The sequence below is a fragment of the Archocentrus centrarchus genome, chromosome 5 (assembly GCF_007364275.1).
Source record: "Archocentrus centrarchus isolate MPI-CPG fArcCen1 chromosome 5, fArcCen1, whole genome shotgun sequence".
NCBI classification, from domain to species: Eukaryota; Metazoa; Chordata; class Actinopteri; order Cichliformes; family Cichlidae; genus Archocentrus; species Archocentrus centrarchus.
Window position 1 is genome coordinate 7,959,467 of NC_044350.1, and position 17,215 is coordinate 7,976,681.

Sequence of the window (17,215 nt, forward strand, 5' to 3'; positions counted from 1 at the left end):
GTCTCCACTCCAATGAAGCAATGGCTAAGACCTGAGCCCGCACAGTTGCTGCAAGGTATTGTGGGCAGGCACGAGGCGATTACAGATATATCCACCAGCGATGAATGCTTTAATCCGAAACGAAACATTGCTTCACCGCCCAATTTTAGGTTACTGCTATAATACAAAGCAGGGATCTTCAAATCAAGCTTTTTTTTATTATGTTTTCTTTTATTTTAGATCATATATTTTCACCACAGCAAACAAACTGTGTTGCTGCTTTCCCAAAAGAAAAAAAGAGCAACTGAAAGAGGCCAGAAAGATCAAGTTGTTAGCTGGAAAGGCTGCACGGAGCAGTTGTAGATGGATAGACGGGGCTGCAAGATTCTTCACAAGAAATCCATCTCAAACTGATTTATATTAAAAGTAAAACTTTAAAAGAAAACCTGAAAGAGATTTTTTTTTTTTGCCTTATTCTACTCATTAAAAAAAGATAAAGGATCTGGATTTGAAAAGTTGTTCGTTCATTTTAATCAGCAGGTTACAATTTTTTATTATTATTTGTGGCATTACTGTTTCTGATGAAAATTCCCAACATGGAGAGAGGTGCGACCGTGCGGTGCGTGATTAAACACTGCAGAGAATGACTGCAGTCATAATTCCCAATCTCCCTCCATCTCACTGCCTAAGCCCGCTGGCATTCGGTGCATGAGGATCTAAAACAACTGTGACCGACCCCCAGATCAAGCCTCGATGCCCAAAATGTCAGCTCCTCGCTTGTACATCACCAAACTGTCGGTGAGCCAACACCGCCCCCTCGGGAGACTGACTCTGTCCCAACTTTTTTTTTTTCCCGGTGCTGGGCGCTACAGCTGGAGGACAGCTCAGTAACTCAAAGCTGCACAAATGTCTCATAATCAAAGCAGAAGGAATAACGGGCCTGGCTACATTAGGGTCTAAATGATTTTGAGGAACACTGGGGACGTAAGGAGAGCTGTTGCTCTGAGAAGTCAGCTGTTGCAGTGGGCTGCAGTGTAGCAGTGCAGAGAGATGAGGGGGGGGCAGACGCTGAAACTGCAATCACTTGTGTGTGTTTACGTGCTGGAGTTTGTGGATTATTTAAAGCCAGTAGCTCTGGGGACTTTGGGATTCATCTTCTCCTCATGTGTTATCAGCATGCCAGCTTTTCAAATGGTGCACCAAAGTGACACGGTACATAAACCTGCCTCTGCTTCTCTGAACAGACCCTTGTCCCAGAATAGCTCCGGCCTGCTCTATCTAACTGATGCCTAAGAAAGTTTGAGCCATCGCGGCAACACCTCTCAGTCTGTCACGGCGACGGATAGCGGCATCAACAAAGATGGCCGCCCCTCGAGCCAAGACATCCCATTATGAGTTTGTTTTCGTTTCTCTCTCTGAGTTTGCGTGGAGAGAGGACCCTCTCTGTCGTGTTAGAAGAAGCACTTCTCAGGGTTTGGTAAAAATAAATAAATAAATAAACACCTACAGTGTCGAGAACAGTGGGGGGGGCATTTTTGGCTTATCTACACGGCTTTTGCTGATTTTGACGCAGCCGACAGTTAGCAGCCAATCTCCCTATCAGGAATGCTGGACTCTGGCTTTGTCTATTCTGAGAAACTGTGGTCCCCCCACCACCACCCCCACGCTGCTGCACTGTCACCCTGCTCTCATACCAGGCACCAACCTCTCCCCTTGCTCTGAAGGTCAGATCTGGTGGAGCAGGAGTGTGAGAGGCGCAGTGTTTATGATACAGTTACTGGACACACAAAATTACAGCATCTACGAATGACAATACAGCGCAGCGTGCTTTCAGTGGACAGTCATCAGGACGCCTCTTCTCTCTCTCTGAGGCTTGGTGTGGTAAATCCAAACATGTTCCTGGCATCAGCCCTGAAGGAAAATTCAAAATAAAATAAATAAATAGATAAACCCCCCCCCCCCCCCCCCCATCCCCAAAGAAAAGAAAGAAAAAAAGAAAAAAGTGTGAAACTTTTTAACACTTCTTTTGGATAAATTTATACATTTATTGGTTTTAAATTCATATGAGCCCAGCGCCATGTTTCTCTCTATTAATATAATGTTGTATATTTATAGTAACGTGTTTAATGCCACACAGCTCCTGAAATAAGCTCTTCTAAGGTTGCATCCTCTGTGGCCATACACAATAGCAAACATCCCTGGCAGCACTTGACAACAAAAAGGCTGCGTGACTATTACTTAGAGGCCAACATGAGTTCACAGCATCAAAGTCACCCAAGAGGTTAAATGTAGATTAAAACAAAACAGTGAGATTTTAAGAATGGAGAACGCTTGGCTGTAACTTTGATTCTGTTTTAGTAGTTTTTTTTTTTCTATATTTATTCCAGTTTTTCGTAAACAGAAATCACTGTCTTGGTAGAGGTAATGATGCATTACCCTTCGACGTCTACAAAGTGCAAAAAAAAAAATTCCCCCTTCCAGGATGCTCCTAATGCAACTCTCCAGCACTCCCTCGCAGTGTGTACAGTGCATAAAATAACTGGGATACAAAAATAGCCGGCTTGAGTTTAGCGCAATGACAAAAACGTAGCTTTCCTTTTGTGTCAATTGAGACAGGCGCCCCGCACCAATAGGAGTCGGAGGAGGTGGCATATGCTAATGAGGGACAAATGTCCACTGACCGTGACCTTGAGGAAAACAGTATAAAGGAGGGCACATCCCAGTAAGCAGTTATTTCGTTGTGCTCTTCCTGAGGTCAGTGGACAACTTTTTGCCTTTGTTTGGTAGGTTGAACATTACGCATTTTGCGCGCGGGTTGGCTGAGTCCAGATTTCATTCTCAAGAGTAAAGTCATATTATTTACCTTCGTTTTCACGCGTCGGTTAATGCGCTTTAAAATTCTGCAGTTTTCTTCTAATTACTTGACAGCGGATTCGCGCTCTTTACGCACGGGCTGCGTTTTCGTTTCTTCCGTTGTGGAAGCTGAAGTAACAACAGCAGCTTTGACATGTAATGAACTACTGACCTTAATGCAAAGATCTGTCTTCTTATCAAAGGAATTCCTCAACTCGTTGGTGCCTCCAGTTTTCGGGGCCGGCGAGGAGCTGCCACCATGTCGCGCTTTGACACGAGGGAGTTTGGAGAGGCTGCACCGTTTTTACGCAAATCTGATCTGGAGCTGCTGGCGGTGCAAACCATGGCTTTTGACGGTAGGCCTTTTAAGGAGACTTCAAACAAACGGAACCTTAAAGAGAACTTCACATTAAAAACATTATTAATAGAAATTTATTTAGTTTTGGATTCTATTATAAATTTGGATCAATAGTTTTTTGGGGAGGTTTGACTGTTTTTTGTTTTTTTTAAAGGAGAAATCCATGTGATGCTGTGCGATTAGGCCGTTTCATTGGAGTAATAATGCAGTGTTTGATGCAGTGTTTTAAAGGAATAAAATGAAGAGTTTTGAAACAAGGCAAAGTTTGTGTAATTTATTTTTAAAATTTGAACTCATTCTGATCGCAACAAATGCAGGCTAACATGACATATATTTCTCTCTTTTTGCAGTAAAAAAATCTTTTTATTCTAAGCTTGCTTTTGAAAAATGTAATGCCTTTTTTTAAACATTATTAGCATTTTGATTATATTTGTTTTGTATAATTTTGTTTAAATCTGCTTAATAAAATGTTAATTAAAACTTTAAAATTTTTTTTTACAAAATTATTGTTATTAATTCCCCAAGTAATGCTCACCTCTCTACTCTCCTGTCAGGTAAGAAACGAGCTTGGATCCCTGATGAAAAAGAGGCTTACATTGAGATTGAGATCAAGGAGGTCAGCGGTGACAAAGTCATTGTGGAGACCAAAAATGGGAAGGTAAATGTCCATCCCTCTGTAATACCTACTGACACCTGTTCTTAACGCTTTAACAAATTGTATCTACATCATTTCCTTCTCATGTCTTTCTGTGTCCATCACGTCAGACCCTGACAGTGAAGGAGTGTGACATCCAGCAAATGAATCCTCCTAAGTATGACATGATCGAAGACATGGCCATGCTGACGCACCTCAATGAGGCCTCTGTGCTTTACAACCTGCGCAGACGCTACAGTTCCTGGATGATCTATGTGAGTATCAACACTGAGGGATTGGACTGCCCACAGAACATGTTTCCATGTTGCTTAAAGTGGCAAGATTATCCAGAGTTCAGCTGTGAGCTCGTGCAATGTCAGCCTGTCAGTAGAAAGATGGTTTTAGGTGCCTTGTGTCCTTCTGTTTCCTCAGACCTACTCGGGGCTCTTCTGCGTGACAGTGAACCCATACAAATGGCTGCCTGTCTACACACCTCCCGTGGTCGCTGCCTACAAAGGCAAGCGCCGCTCCGAGGCACCGCCACACATCTATTCGATTGCAGACAATGCCTACAATGACATGCTGCGCAGTGAGTGCACACACACACACACACACACAACTCTGTAAAGCAGTATACACACGTAACAAATATAAACGCACACTTATTTTGTCTTCATCAGATCGGGAGAATCAATCCATGCTTATCACGTAAGTATCAGCTGCTTCATAATAAAAACATTTTTTTGCTTTTGTTTCAAGGCACAAATTAGGGAAGAAATATACTACTTACACATAAACGCATTTCAAAGATTTGAATTTTTTTTTTTTCCTCCAAGTTTTTGGCTCTGACTGAACTTTGTTTCTTACTTTTTTCCTTTTTTTTTTTTCTCCCCACTTGTAACATGCAGTGTACATTTACCAGTTTTGTGAGCAGTTTTTACTGTTTATCTGTTGTATGTACACTTTGTTATTTTTTACACTCCTATAGCGGAGAATCCGGTGCTGGCAAAACTGTCAACACGAAACGTGTCATTCAGTATTTTGCCATTGTGGCAGCTCTCGGGGAAACAACTGCCAAAAAAGGAGTAAGGCTGATGTGGCAACCCATATTTTTGTTTCCTCCTGTTTTTAATCTTTTTTTTTTTGTTTTTCTTCTTCTTTTTTTTTTTGTTTTTTTGCTGCATTTTATTTTGATTTTCTTCCTTTTTTTTTGGTCCCAGGAACCCCCCTCAGTGTACACCCTTTAAACCATATCCATACATTTTCCTCACTGTCAACATGGTGAATGTGAGAACTGATTACGTTCATGTCTGAGTCTCTACCTTCATGTGTTGTCTTCCAGCTGCTCCACTCTGCTTTCTTGTTGGCTCCAACTGTTTTTTTGTTTTGTTTTTTTAATTTCCCTTTCATGTGTCCCTTTTTTATGGCTTAAAAATTTAATTTTCTCTTATTTTCCCCCTTTGCTTTAACTTTAATTTTTGGACTTTTCCGTGTTGTTTGATGCTCCCATTTTTCTTCCCTGCGTTCATCATATGAAACACGGTGGCCATTGATTTTTACCACCACTTTAACACCAAGTTTCTAATTTTCCAGTCGATCATGGTGTTCCCCTTTTATTGTGAAAGCATTATTCAGTCGTGCTTTCTATGATATGACACTCACACGCCTTTCACCTTCTTCTCTTGCAGCAAGGCCCTGCAACCAAAACTGGGGTGAGTTTAACAGCAAATAAAATTGAACTGTCAAAAGTACTTTGACTGAGTATTTTTACATTTTGCTTGTGCTCTCTGCAGGGGACTCTGGAGGATCAGATCATTGAGGCAAACCCTGCCATGGAGGCGTTCGGTAATGCCAAAACGCTAAGGAATGACAACTCATCCCGATTTGTGAGTAACTGGAAATAATACTTTGTCTAAAATGGAGTTTATGGATTGAAGAAGGTTTGACTTTTTTTTTTTTTTATGTTGGTTATTTAGTTTAATAGTGGTTTAATTATTCTGCAGGGCAAATTCATTAGGATCCACTTTGGACCGACTGGCAAACTGGCCTCAGCTGATATTGACATATGTGAGTAAAATGAAAGAAGCGCACAGTTCTCAGTTTGTTTCATGTCTCACACAAACACGTCCTTCAGATCTTCTGGAAAAATCCAGAGTTATATTCCAGCAGCCCGGTGAGAGAAGCTACCACATCTACTACCAGATCATGTCACAGAAGAAACCTGAACTCTTAGGTTAGTTATACTGGCTGCTGTAGATATTTACATACGGCGTACTACCACAGAACTGCGGCATGATTTGGAAAACTTTTTTTTTTTTTTTCCCAGACATGCTGCTGGTGTCCTCCAACCCATATGATTACCACTTCTGCTCTCAGGGTGTGACCACTGTGGAGAACCTGGATGATGGGCAGGAGTTGATGGCCACTGATGTAAGCTTGTACCCTCTGTTCATTAATAAAATAGTAAATCTGCAAAATTGTGAGCTTTGCTTTCTTGGCCTTTTTATAGCATGCCATGGACATCCTGGGCTTCCTCCCAGAAGAGAAGTATGGCTGCTATAAAATTGTAGGAGCCATCATGCACTTTGGCAACATGAAATTCAAGCAAAAGCAGCGTGAGGAACAGGCGGAGGCCGACGGCACTGAAAGTAAGAACCTCTGGTTTACTAGGAGTGGGCACAAAAGTACTAAATGTAACAACGCAGTTAAACTCATTCTTTCATCTCCTTTTCTGTGACCAGGTGCAGACAAAGCCTCATACCTGATGGGAGTCAGTTCAGCTGACCTCATCAAGGGCCTTCTCCACCCAAGGGTGAAGGTGGGAAACGAGTATGTTGTGAAGGGGCAGAATGTTGAACAGGTGAGGAGATAAAGAGTTACAATCTACCCCATAATAATCATATACACATTTATCAATATGTCAGATGTGTAAAAGCGGAAGCGCGCTTTACAGTGGAGTAAAGATTCAGCGATTGCTGTCTTACCACTGTGCTAATGGCTGGTGGGAGTTCGGGGGGGGATAGCTTCTTAATCCTCAGTCAATCAATACACTCACCTCTTCACACACACACTAGAATCTGGTATCTAAGCAACAGAGACTATCCATGTGAATGACAGCTGTGTTCCTTCTGCGTGTGTGTGCGCGTAACTGTGCGTGGGTGCTGAAGGTTACCTATGCAGTTGGAGCTTTAGCCAAAGCCACATATGACCGCATGTTCAAATGGCTCGTGGGGCGCATCAACCGGACTCTGTACACCTCCCTCCCTCGCCAGTACTTCATAGGAGTCCTGGACATCGCAGGGTTTGAGATCTTTGATGTGAGTTGATCTGAATTGCATTCAAAATTTAAGAAAGCTGTTAAGATCAAACTAATTCTGCACTTGTATGATCATAGATCAGTTTATAATGTGCTCGTATGGCGCCATCACTCTCACTGTAACGACCCGGCAACATTTCAGGATGGCCTGTAACATTTTCTCTTGTTTTTCATGCAGTTGGGTTCTGTAGTCCCTCCTCTGAACACCTATTCCTTTTCTTTTTTTTCCTTTTTCATTGAAGCTCAACAGCTTCGAGCAGCTGTGCATCAACTTCACAAACGAGAAACTGCAACAGTTTTTCAACCATCACATGTTCATCCTGGAGCAGGAAGAGTACAAGAGAGAGGGCATCGAATGGACTTTCATCGACTTCGGGCTGGACCTTCAAGCTTGCATCGATCTCATTGAAAAGGTGAGCACAGCGTTGCGCTCTTACAGTCTGAACCAGAGTTTTTCTAGAGACTAACATGCTGTGTTTGCTGCAGCCACTGGGCATCATGTCCATCCTTGAAGAGGAGTGCATGTTCCCAAAGGCTACAGATAACAGCTTTAAAGCCAAGTTGTATGATAATCACCTCGGAAAGTCACCGAATTTCCAGAAACCACGGCCAGACAAGAAGCGCAAATTTGAGGCCCATTTCGAACTGGTGCACTATGCTGGAGTAGTAAGTTGGTCTTCACTAAACTAATTCTACAAGATAAAAGCTTACATATAATTCATTGCCTGTTTATTAATTTGTGATTATTTATTTTTTTTTTTGTAGGTACCATACAATATTTTTGGCTGGCTAGACAAAAATAAGGACCCGCTGAACGAGACAGTGGTGGCTTGTTTCCAAAAGTCCTCCAGCAAGCTGCTGGCTTCTCTGTATGAAAATTACGTTGGCTCTGATTCAGGTACAGTTAGCAGGATTCTGATGGATGGCTAAAGAACAAATGAAAGGAGGTTTTAAGGTGGTGAAACTAATCCTTCCTTTGGCACCCTCGCAGCACCCGACCCCAAGGTCAAGGAAAAGAGGAAGAAGGCAGCCTCCTTCCAGACTGTGTCGCAGCTTCACAAGGTGAGGCTGCAGCCGCCGGGCTTGTGAAAAAACACACTGGAGAGGAAAGCGAATGTAGTGAGAGGCTTTAATGTCAGTGTTTAGTGAGAAATTGGGGACATCACTGGCTCGTGGGGACGGAGGCAGTTAAGACTTGCAGTGATGTTTAGGGCAATGATCACATGAACATCACTTTAAGTCTGTGCTGGCTCCTCTCTTCTTTACGTCAAGGATTTCACGTGTGAGCATAATAAGTTTTACATGACACTTTCATGGATACTATTTGGAATGATCAGAGTTTTTAGAGGATACTCATAGTATTTTTATTTACTCATTTGTTTTGATTTGCGGCGATTCTTTGCTCCTGCAGGAAAATCTGAACAAGCTGATGACCAACCTCCGCAGCACCCAGCCCCACTTCGTTCGCTGCATCATCCCTAATGAGACCAAGACTCCAGGTAAACCAAAACATGATCACTCATCACTTATTACCAGATGCTAAACAATAGGGGACTAGACTAATTTTTGAAAGCTGCTCTGCGCAGGGATCATGGATCCATTTCTCGTGCTGCACCAGCTGCGTTGCAACGGCGTGCTGGAGGGTATCAGGATCTGCAGGAAGGGCTTTCCCAACCGCATCCTCTACGCTGAGTTCAAACAGCGGTAAGATGTACGCACAGATCGTTCAGGTCACATTGGGAATATCATGGTGCTATCACAGTCTTTTTTAATCATTCATTCAGCTACCGCATCCTGAACCCACACGCCATCCCAGATGATAAGTTTGTGGACAGCAGGAAAGCGGCAGAGAAGCTGCTGGCCTCCCTGGATATTGACCACAACCAGTATAGATTTGGACACACAAAGGTGAGAGGCAGCAGCCCGTGTGCTCACCAGACTCCACAGTATTTCTATTTTATTAATTTTTTTATTAATCTGTTCCACATTTCTAATAATTTGCATAAAAAACACATTTTTTTTACAGAATAAATGACCAAACAATAAATAAAAATGCTGCATATAAATGTTTACACGTGAATGAATCAGTATTAATGATTAAATAAAGGGCTAATTACATGTATAGCAATGCTTATTGTTTTCTGCATTAGATATTTAACAATAGACCAATTTTAATAAGTTTAGTCGATTAGAATTCTGTGCTTTTCTTTAGTTTTAAGTTTTAACGCATGCCTTTTATTTTTAATTAGTAAATTCTGAATGCGGCGCTGCTTCTTCTGTGTTCTTTGCAGGGCTGTGCAAAAGTTCAAATGATTTTGGAAACTGGAAGTTAAATGAGCATGTGATTGTGCATATAAGAAATCTTTGCGATCCACATTAATTTAGTATTTTTTGTTGTATTTTTTAATTTAAAAAAAGTCAGCTGTTTCCTTCTCTTGACTTCACGTAGGTGTTCTTCAAAGCAGGCTTGCTGGGTCACCTCGAAGAGCTGAGGGACGAGCGTTTGGCCAAAGTCTTGACGTTGTTCCAGGCGGCCGCTCGTGGCAAAATCATGAGGCTGGAGCTGCTAAAGATGATGGAAAGAAGGTGAAAATCACTTTTTTCATGACCCTGAAAGAATATAAAAGTGATTATTGAGCACAAACCTTCAAACTCTACCTCACTGGAAGGTGAAGACGTGAGTACAAAAAACAGACCCCCAACAGTTGCTTCTCCAAACAGGTTTAACAACAGCCCGATCAGCCACGAGCCCCCCCCAGCCTGTGATACACTATACCTTATCGTTCACTCCCTTGCTCAAGTATGTGTGGTATGCAAGGGCAGTGTTATCGGCGTGTGTGAGGCGTGTGCTTGTCCTTGTATGGTTACCAGGCATGCGTGTGGCCCTGCTGTTAATAAGGACCGCATCCCTCTGTCTCTCTCACTCACACACATCACGCTCGCAGGTCTCTGGCCATTCTCTCCCTCTGCTTTCTCTAAATGAAACAATGCGGACGGTGTCCTCAGAGCCAGGTGGTGACATGTGTCAAGTGGCAGCTGCTCGGGGCCTCCCTAAAAATACAACCATCGCCTCCGGCCCCCCTCCCTGGATGCCCGATGGCCCCTGGCCCCTTTTGTCCACGGCGCCTGTACTTCTAAGTGTGTGCATTGATGGGATATGTGGCGGGTGACAGAGGATTAAAGCTGGCCGTCGGACAGAGGGCTTTAGTTTCTAAATAAACACGAACGCTCACCTTTGAGAGGCACCCGCCATGGAGTCATGTCAAAAATGCAATCAGCTCCCCATTCGGTCACCTCCCACCCCAGCAAGTGCACGCTCGCCCAAACCCTCTAAACAGTGACGAGAAGTCCTTGACTAATCTGCTCTGGGTCCATATTTAGGGCTGTGAGAGACCATACTGCTGAGACTAAATCAATCTGGCTACCCTGTTTGGCCACAGTCGTGAAACATCAAAAGCAGCATTAGGTGTACGATTTCATGTGGCATCCCTCTGTGCATGGTTAGATACAGGGGACTGGATACTTGCAGGATTAGTGCCAAAAAAATCAAGCGCCAAGAAGAAGTCGATAAATAAACGGGGAAAGCCCAGGATAAATCTTTATGACCTAGCACAGTTATAACATTTAGGTTTTTAATTTTAGCTTCTTAAACACATATAATTTTACATTCATTTTAGCTATTTGAAGTCCATCTCTTTAAGTCTTTTATTTCAGCTGCTTATTTGTTGGTTTTAGCTTCTAGCTACATTCATTTTATACCTTTGATTATTTCAAATGTATCAATTTTAACTCTTCATCTGTTACTTTTAGCTGTCTTGGACGTATTATTCTTTTACCTGATTAACTGCTCCCAGTTGGAGTGAACTAAAACTAAATTTAGATATAAAATATATATATTCAAATTACACAAATATTTATTTATGTAAATAAACAGGAAATGTCTTAATTTTCAGTCAAATTTGCCAACACAATGTGGCTTTGATGCATGTATTTATTCAGACTGGGATGACCGTGATGTGGCTGCCTACAAATGTATTATTTGTGTTGAGATATCTGTTCTGAAATTCTTAAGTTTTACACCTGAAAACTGCATCTCCATCTTAAAATTGGATAAACATTAAAACTAATAGTAAAACTGATCAAAAACGAAATATTTTTAAACAGTGAAAACTAAACTGAAACCAACAAACCCAGACTGGAGACTGAAACTGAAGTCAAATCATAACTTTTTGTTGTTTTTAGAGAGGCGCTGATGATCATCCAGTGGAACATCCGGGCCTTCAATGCCGTCAAGCACTGGCCCTGGATGAAGCTCTTCTTCAAAATAAAGCCCCTCCTAAAGAGCGCCGCTAATGAGAAAGAGCTGGCCTCTCTAAAGGAGGAGCTAGTCAAGCTAAAGGAGGCTCTGGAAAAATCTGAAGTCAAGCGGAAGGAGCTGGAGGAGAGGCAGGTCAGCCTGATCCAAGAGAAGAATGATCTCTCTCTACAGCTGCAAGCTGTAAGTGTTTCTCCTGATGTACAGTATTCACATATTTGGCCTGGTGTAGTGAGAGACGCACTAAAAGATGCGCTTTTCCTCTCACAGGAGCAGGACAATCTGGCGGATGCTGAGGAACGCTGTGACCTGCTCATTAAGACTAAGATCCAGCTGGAGGCCAAAGTCAAGGAACTCCTGGAGAGGCTGGAGGACGAAGAAGAGATGAGCTCTAATGTGCTCGCAAAGAAGCGCAAGCTGGAGGACGAGTGTGCCGAGCTGAAGAAGGATATAGATGATCTGGAAGTCACCTTGGCTAAAGTGGAAAAGGAGAAACATGCCACTGAGAACAAGGTGAGCAACACGGATAAGAAAAGCAGGAAGTTTCCTCCAGGGGGCACTAAGAGGCCAAAGAAAGGGCCACAGTGGACGTACAGTGTCCTGGGGAATAAAAGATATATAAATGTGAGTCCACCTTCTCACTGGCTGAGTATTAAACTCATTCCTCGCCATTTTTTTTTCCACCAGGTGAAAAACCTGATTGAAGAAATGGCAGCTCTGGATGAAACCATACTGAAGCTGACCAAGGAGAAGAAGGCTCTTCAGGAGGCTCATCAGCAGACTCTGGATGACCTACAGGCAGAGGAAGACAAAGTCAACACTCTGACCAAAGCAAAGGCCAAGCTGGAGCAACAAGTCGATGATGTGAGCTTAAGAAAAAGCACAGGGAGAAAAAAGTACTTTTAGACCATTAAGTCTGTGTATAACATACATAACTTTTTTTTCTGTGGTTCGTCAGCTGGAAGGCTCTTTGGAACAAGAGAAAAAGCTGCGTATGGACCTGGAACGGGTCAAACGTAAGCTTGAGGGAGATCTAAAACTCTCCTTAGAATCTGTTATGGACCTGGAGAATGACAAACAGCAACTTGAAGAGAAGCTGAAAAAGTGAGAGCTGTCATATATAAACATTATGCCATCTTTTATGCTACAAAGAATGAATGATAAAGAATGATTATCAAATATTTCCTACCAGAAAAGACTTTGAAATGAACGGAATGAGCTCAAGGATTGAAGATGAGCAAGCCTTGGCCAATCAGCTTCAGAAGAAGATCAAAGAGCTGCAGGTGAAAAATGAATCTTAACTCGTAACAGAACAGATGTGAACCACCATCGCAAAATAACTGACCGCCGCTTCTCTCCAGGCTCGTACAGAGGAGCTGGAGGAGGAGCTGGAGGCCGACAGGGCTTACAGAGCTAAAGTGGAGAAGCAGCGTGCCGATGTGGCTCGTGAGCTAGAGGAGCTGAGCGAGCGCCTGGAGGAGGCTGGTGGAGCCACCTCAGTCCAGATTGAAATGAACAAGAAGAGAGAGGCAGATTTTCTGAAACTGCGGCGAGACCTGGAGGAAGCCATGCTGCACCACGAGGCCACAACGGCAGCTCTACGGAAGAAGCACGCAGACACTGTTGCAGAGCTGAGCGAGCAGATTGACAGTCTGCAGAGAGTCAAGCAGAAGCTGGAGAAAGAGAGGAGCGAGGCCAAGTTGGAGGCCGACGATCTGGCCTCGACTGTGGAGCAGCTCTCCAAGGGCAAGGTAGACAGAGATTTAAACTAGTATGGGAATTCCATTTATATTTGTGCCTAAATCAAGAATTTCCTCCACAGGCCACTTCAGAGAAGACGTGCCGTCTCTATGAAGATCAAATGAACGAGGCTAAAGCCAAGGTGGAGGAGCTCCAGAGGCAGCTCAGTGAAACCAGCACGCAAAAGGCCCGTGCTCAGGCTGAGAGTGGTAAGAAGCTGTAATTTTATTAAAAAGCTCAAAGATTTCACAGAATCATAAGAAATGCATTTAACTACTATGCCTCCCCGTGTAGCCGAGCTGGGCAGGAAGCTCGAAGAGCGAGAGGCCATGGTGTCCCAGCTGCAACGTGCTAAAAACTCCTTCAGCCAGAATGTGGAGGAGCTCAAGAAACAGCTTGAGGAGGAGAATAAGGTCAGCTCGCCATTTATTAGCTCATTAGCTGAAACTTATTGGCTAACTCAGCATGTGTTAAGAGTTCCTGCAGTTAAATTAACTACTTTCTGATCTCTTTTAAGGCCAAGAACGCCCTGGCCCATGCTCTGCAGTCTTCTCGTCATGACTGCGATCTCCTGAGAGAGCAGTATGATGAAGAGCAGGAGGCCAAGGCTGACCTGCAGAGAGCTCTCTCCAAGGCCAATGCAGAGGTAGCTCACTGGAGGACTAAGTACGAAACCGATGCCATCCAGAGGACTGAGGAGCTGGAGGAAGCCAAGTGAGCGAGACGTAGTTTTTAATTTACACAATTAGACGGTGCAAAATGATGATTTGGAGGGCTGACCTTCAGCTGTGTTTACCTCTCATTAGAAAGAAGCTGGTGGCACGCCTGCAGGAGGCTGAAGAGACTGTTGAAGCTTCCAATGCCAAGTGCTCTTCCCTGGAGAAGACGAAACATCGGCTCCAGACAGAGATCGAAGACCTGGTCATTGATCTGGAGCGTGCCAATTCCGCAGCTGCTGCTCTGGACAAAAAACAACGTAACTTTGACAAGGTACTGGCAATGAGACGGACCCTACAGCATCAGTTCTGCATTCCTGATGTCACCTACTTTGGTGGATTGTCTTTGCCTTCTTTGGGGGATATGAGCCTAATTTTACAATTCAATCTAGACCACTTGAGAAGCAATGCTAATAAAAAGCTGACAAAGACCTTTTATTGTCCCTTCCAGGTGCTAGCCGAGTGGAAGCAGAAGTACGAAGAGTCCCAGTCAGAGCTGGAGATCTCTCAAAAGGAGTCTCGTGGCCTGAGCACAGAGCTCTTCAAATTGAAGAACGTATATGAGGAGACCTTAGAGCAACTGGAGACGATCAAAAGGGAAAACAAGAACCTCCAAGGTACACCTGATCATTAAAATCCAGTTGGAATTTACAAACAGGCTTCCCTTGATGTAACCTCAAATATAATACTTTCCCATTTCTGCTTCTCCAGAGGAGATTGCTGACCTCTCCGATCAAATCAGTCAGGGAGTGAAGACCATCCATGAGCTGGAAAAGATGAAGAAGGCTTTGGACACTGAGAAGAGTGAGATTCAAGCTGCGCTAGAGGAAGCTGAAGTAAGCTGTTTGCCGAGTTCTCTCACTTTGTTGTCGCTGCAGTCTCTGATATTCCTGAAGTAGGACAATCTCTCTAAGCCTTAAATGCTTTATCTGTTTGTCTCAGGCTACTCTGGAACATGAAGAGAGCAAAACTCTCCGGATCCAGCTGGAGCTTAACCAGATGAAGGCTGACATTGACAGGAAGTTAGTGGAGAAGGATGAAGAAATCGACAATCTTCGGTGGGTTTTCTAGATAAACCAAAATTGCACACGCTCTCTGTTCCGCTGATATGTTTACTTACAGCTTTATCGCCTTTCCAGCCGGAACCACCAGAGAACAATGGAGTCTATGCAGGCTACCTTGGATGCTGAGGCCAGGTCTCGCAACGAGGCAGTGCGCCTGAGGAAGAAGATGGAGGGCGACCTGAATGAGATGGAGGTGCAGCTGAACCATGCTAACAGGCAGGCCTCGGAGTCCCAGAAACTCCTGAGGAACCTTCAGGTGCAGCTCAAGGTGAGTCCACGACTGCAGCCGGTCAGTGAGCTCACCTGATGCGCCATTGCATTTTAATGACCGTTTCAACTTGATCCACGACTCCAGGACACTCAGCTAGAGCTGGATGACACAGCCCACCGGAACGAGGAGCTCAAGGAGCAGGTTGCAGTGACAGAGCGCCGAAACAGCCTGCTCACTGCCGAAGTGGAAGAGCTCAGGGCCATGCTCGACCAGAATGACCGTGCACGCAAGCTGGCAGAGCACGAGCTGCTCGAGGCTACTGAAAGAGTTAACCTGCTGCACTCTCAGGTAGGAAGAAAAATTAAAGCATCCTACTTTCATTAGATGGGCATTTGGTTTTCCCAGGTAGCTAGTCTTTGCTGTTAGTTATTGCTTTTTTTTGTTTGTTTTTAGGTGCTCAGATTATTTATACATTAGGCTCAGTGGAATTCTTCTTCTCTTTAAATACTGAAAGGAGTTCTCGGTTTCAGAACACTGGGCTGATCAACCAGAAGAAGAAGCTGGAGAGTGATCTGTCCATGCTGTCGAATGAGGTGGATGATGCTGTCCAAGAGTGCCGTAACGCAGAAGAAAAAGCCAAAAAGGCTATCACTGATGTAAGTTCCTGAATAACCAAAATATTAAATACAAGCATTTAAAAAAAAACAAATTACAAGATGAGTTTTGTTTGTTTATTACAGTTACACCACAGTATTCATTTTGCTGGTTAAGATACAGTTATTAACATCTATTTCCTGCATTTGTAGGCAGCTATGATGGCAGAGGAGCTAAAGAAGGAGCAGGACACAAGCGCACATCTGGAGAGGATGAAGAAGAACATGGAGCAGACCATAAAGGACCTGCAGATGCGTCTGAACGAGGCTGAGCAGATTGCCCTCAAGGGCGGAAAGAAGCAAGTCCAGAAGCTGGAGGCCAGAGTAGGAAATGACATTAGTCAAATGCACATTTACAAAGTCACCGTTCCACCTGCTTTACCTTGTATGAGTTTTGGTCATTTGCTTATAACAATGGTAGGTCAAAGAACTGGAGAACGAACTGGAGTCTGAGCAAAAGAAGAGCCAAGAGTATCAAAAGGGAGTGCGCAAGTATGAAAGGAGAATCAAAGAGCTCTCCTACCAGGTAACTCATTGTGTGTGTGTGTGTGCAGCAAGCATGCTGAGCTGCGCAGATAAACAGAGAAGTTAGCGCTGCTTATGCTTCTGTGCAGGCTGAGGAAGACAAGAAGAACCTGGTCCGCCTGCAAGACCTCATCGACAAGCTGCAGGCCAAAGTAAAGAGTTACAAGAGACAGGCTGAAGAAGCGGTGAGTTCACTGTGTGACACTTGAGGCTAAATGAAGGCTATAATCTCAGTGGTGTTTAAAATGCAACTTTTTGAGCAGTTCTGTGGTGCGCAGGACTGAAAGGTCCATATAAAACCCAGAGATCCTTTAGTTTGCTGTAAATTAAGTATTTTTTCTTGGTTTCCTTTGGTACAGGAGGATCAGGCAAACACCAACATATCCAAGTACAGGAAACTGCAGCATGAGCTTGACGATGCAGAGGAGAGGGCCGATATGGCCGAATCGCAGGTCAACAAGCTGCGCACCCGCACCCGGGACCAAGGTGCCAAGGTCAGTAAACAGTCCGCAATCCATTTCATATTACAACACACAGCAGAACGGAACTGCATGACCTTTGGAAGAATATTTTAAAATTAGCCAGCGGGCTTCATAGCTTGAACTAAATTTAGAAGAGACTAGATGTAATCCTCTGTTAAAGATGAACTCACTTAGCCCCCTCATGTGATCTGTAGCGTGGTTATGACTAAGTCTGACACTGTGTATGTTGTTGCTAACAAACATCTCTGTCTCGTGCATTTCAGCTTGCTGAGTGATCCGCTGAGGAAGAAAGCTGCCGTCAAACCAGTGACAGCCAGCTGCAACAGCTGTGCGCGACTGTGACGGCGCACCCTCAAATAAAGACTTTTA

General features: G+C 43.8%; 1 protein-coding gene across 1 annotated transcript; it reads left to right on the forward strand.

Moving 5' to 3' along the window:
* The first annotated feature begins 2,649 nt into the window (after nucleotides 1-2,649).
* Nucleotides 2,650-17,188, forward strand: myh7ba (myosin, heavy chain 7B, cardiac muscle, beta a). The gene is made up of 44 exons (XM_030728792.1): nucleotides 2,650-2,762; nucleotides 3,036-3,188; nucleotides 3,745-3,848; nucleotides 3,956-4,099; nucleotides 4,257-4,413; nucleotides 4,505-4,532; nucleotides 4,813-4,909; nucleotides 5,513-5,536; nucleotides 5,618-5,710; nucleotides 5,828-5,891; nucleotides 5,959-6,057; nucleotides 6,151-6,254; nucleotides 6,334-6,472; nucleotides 6,566-6,684; nucleotides 6,992-7,141; nucleotides 7,383-7,553; nucleotides 7,627-7,806; nucleotides 7,906-8,038; nucleotides 8,132-8,202; nucleotides 8,552-8,639; nucleotides 8,727-8,844; nucleotides 8,925-9,048; nucleotides 9,590-9,726; nucleotides 11,383-11,638; nucleotides 11,726-11,968; nucleotides 12,143-12,319; nucleotides 12,414-12,559; nucleotides 12,648-12,738; nucleotides 12,817-13,206; nucleotides 13,278-13,404; nucleotides 13,490-13,608; nucleotides 13,713-13,909; nucleotides 14,002-14,185; nucleotides 14,363-14,528; nucleotides 14,623-14,747; nucleotides 14,854-14,969; nucleotides 15,051-15,243; nucleotides 15,331-15,534; nucleotides 15,717-15,842; nucleotides 15,993-16,163; nucleotides 16,261-16,365; nucleotides 16,454-16,549; nucleotides 16,724-16,869; nucleotides 17,110-17,188. The coding sequence occupies exons 2-44, from the start codon at nucleotides 3,092-3,094 to the stop codon at nucleotides 17,186-17,188; spliced, it is 5,898 nt and encodes a 1,965-aa protein (XP_030584652.1). The 5' UTR covers nucleotides 2,650-2,762; nucleotides 3,036-3,091.
* Nucleotides 17,189-17,215: the final 27 nt, after the last annotated feature.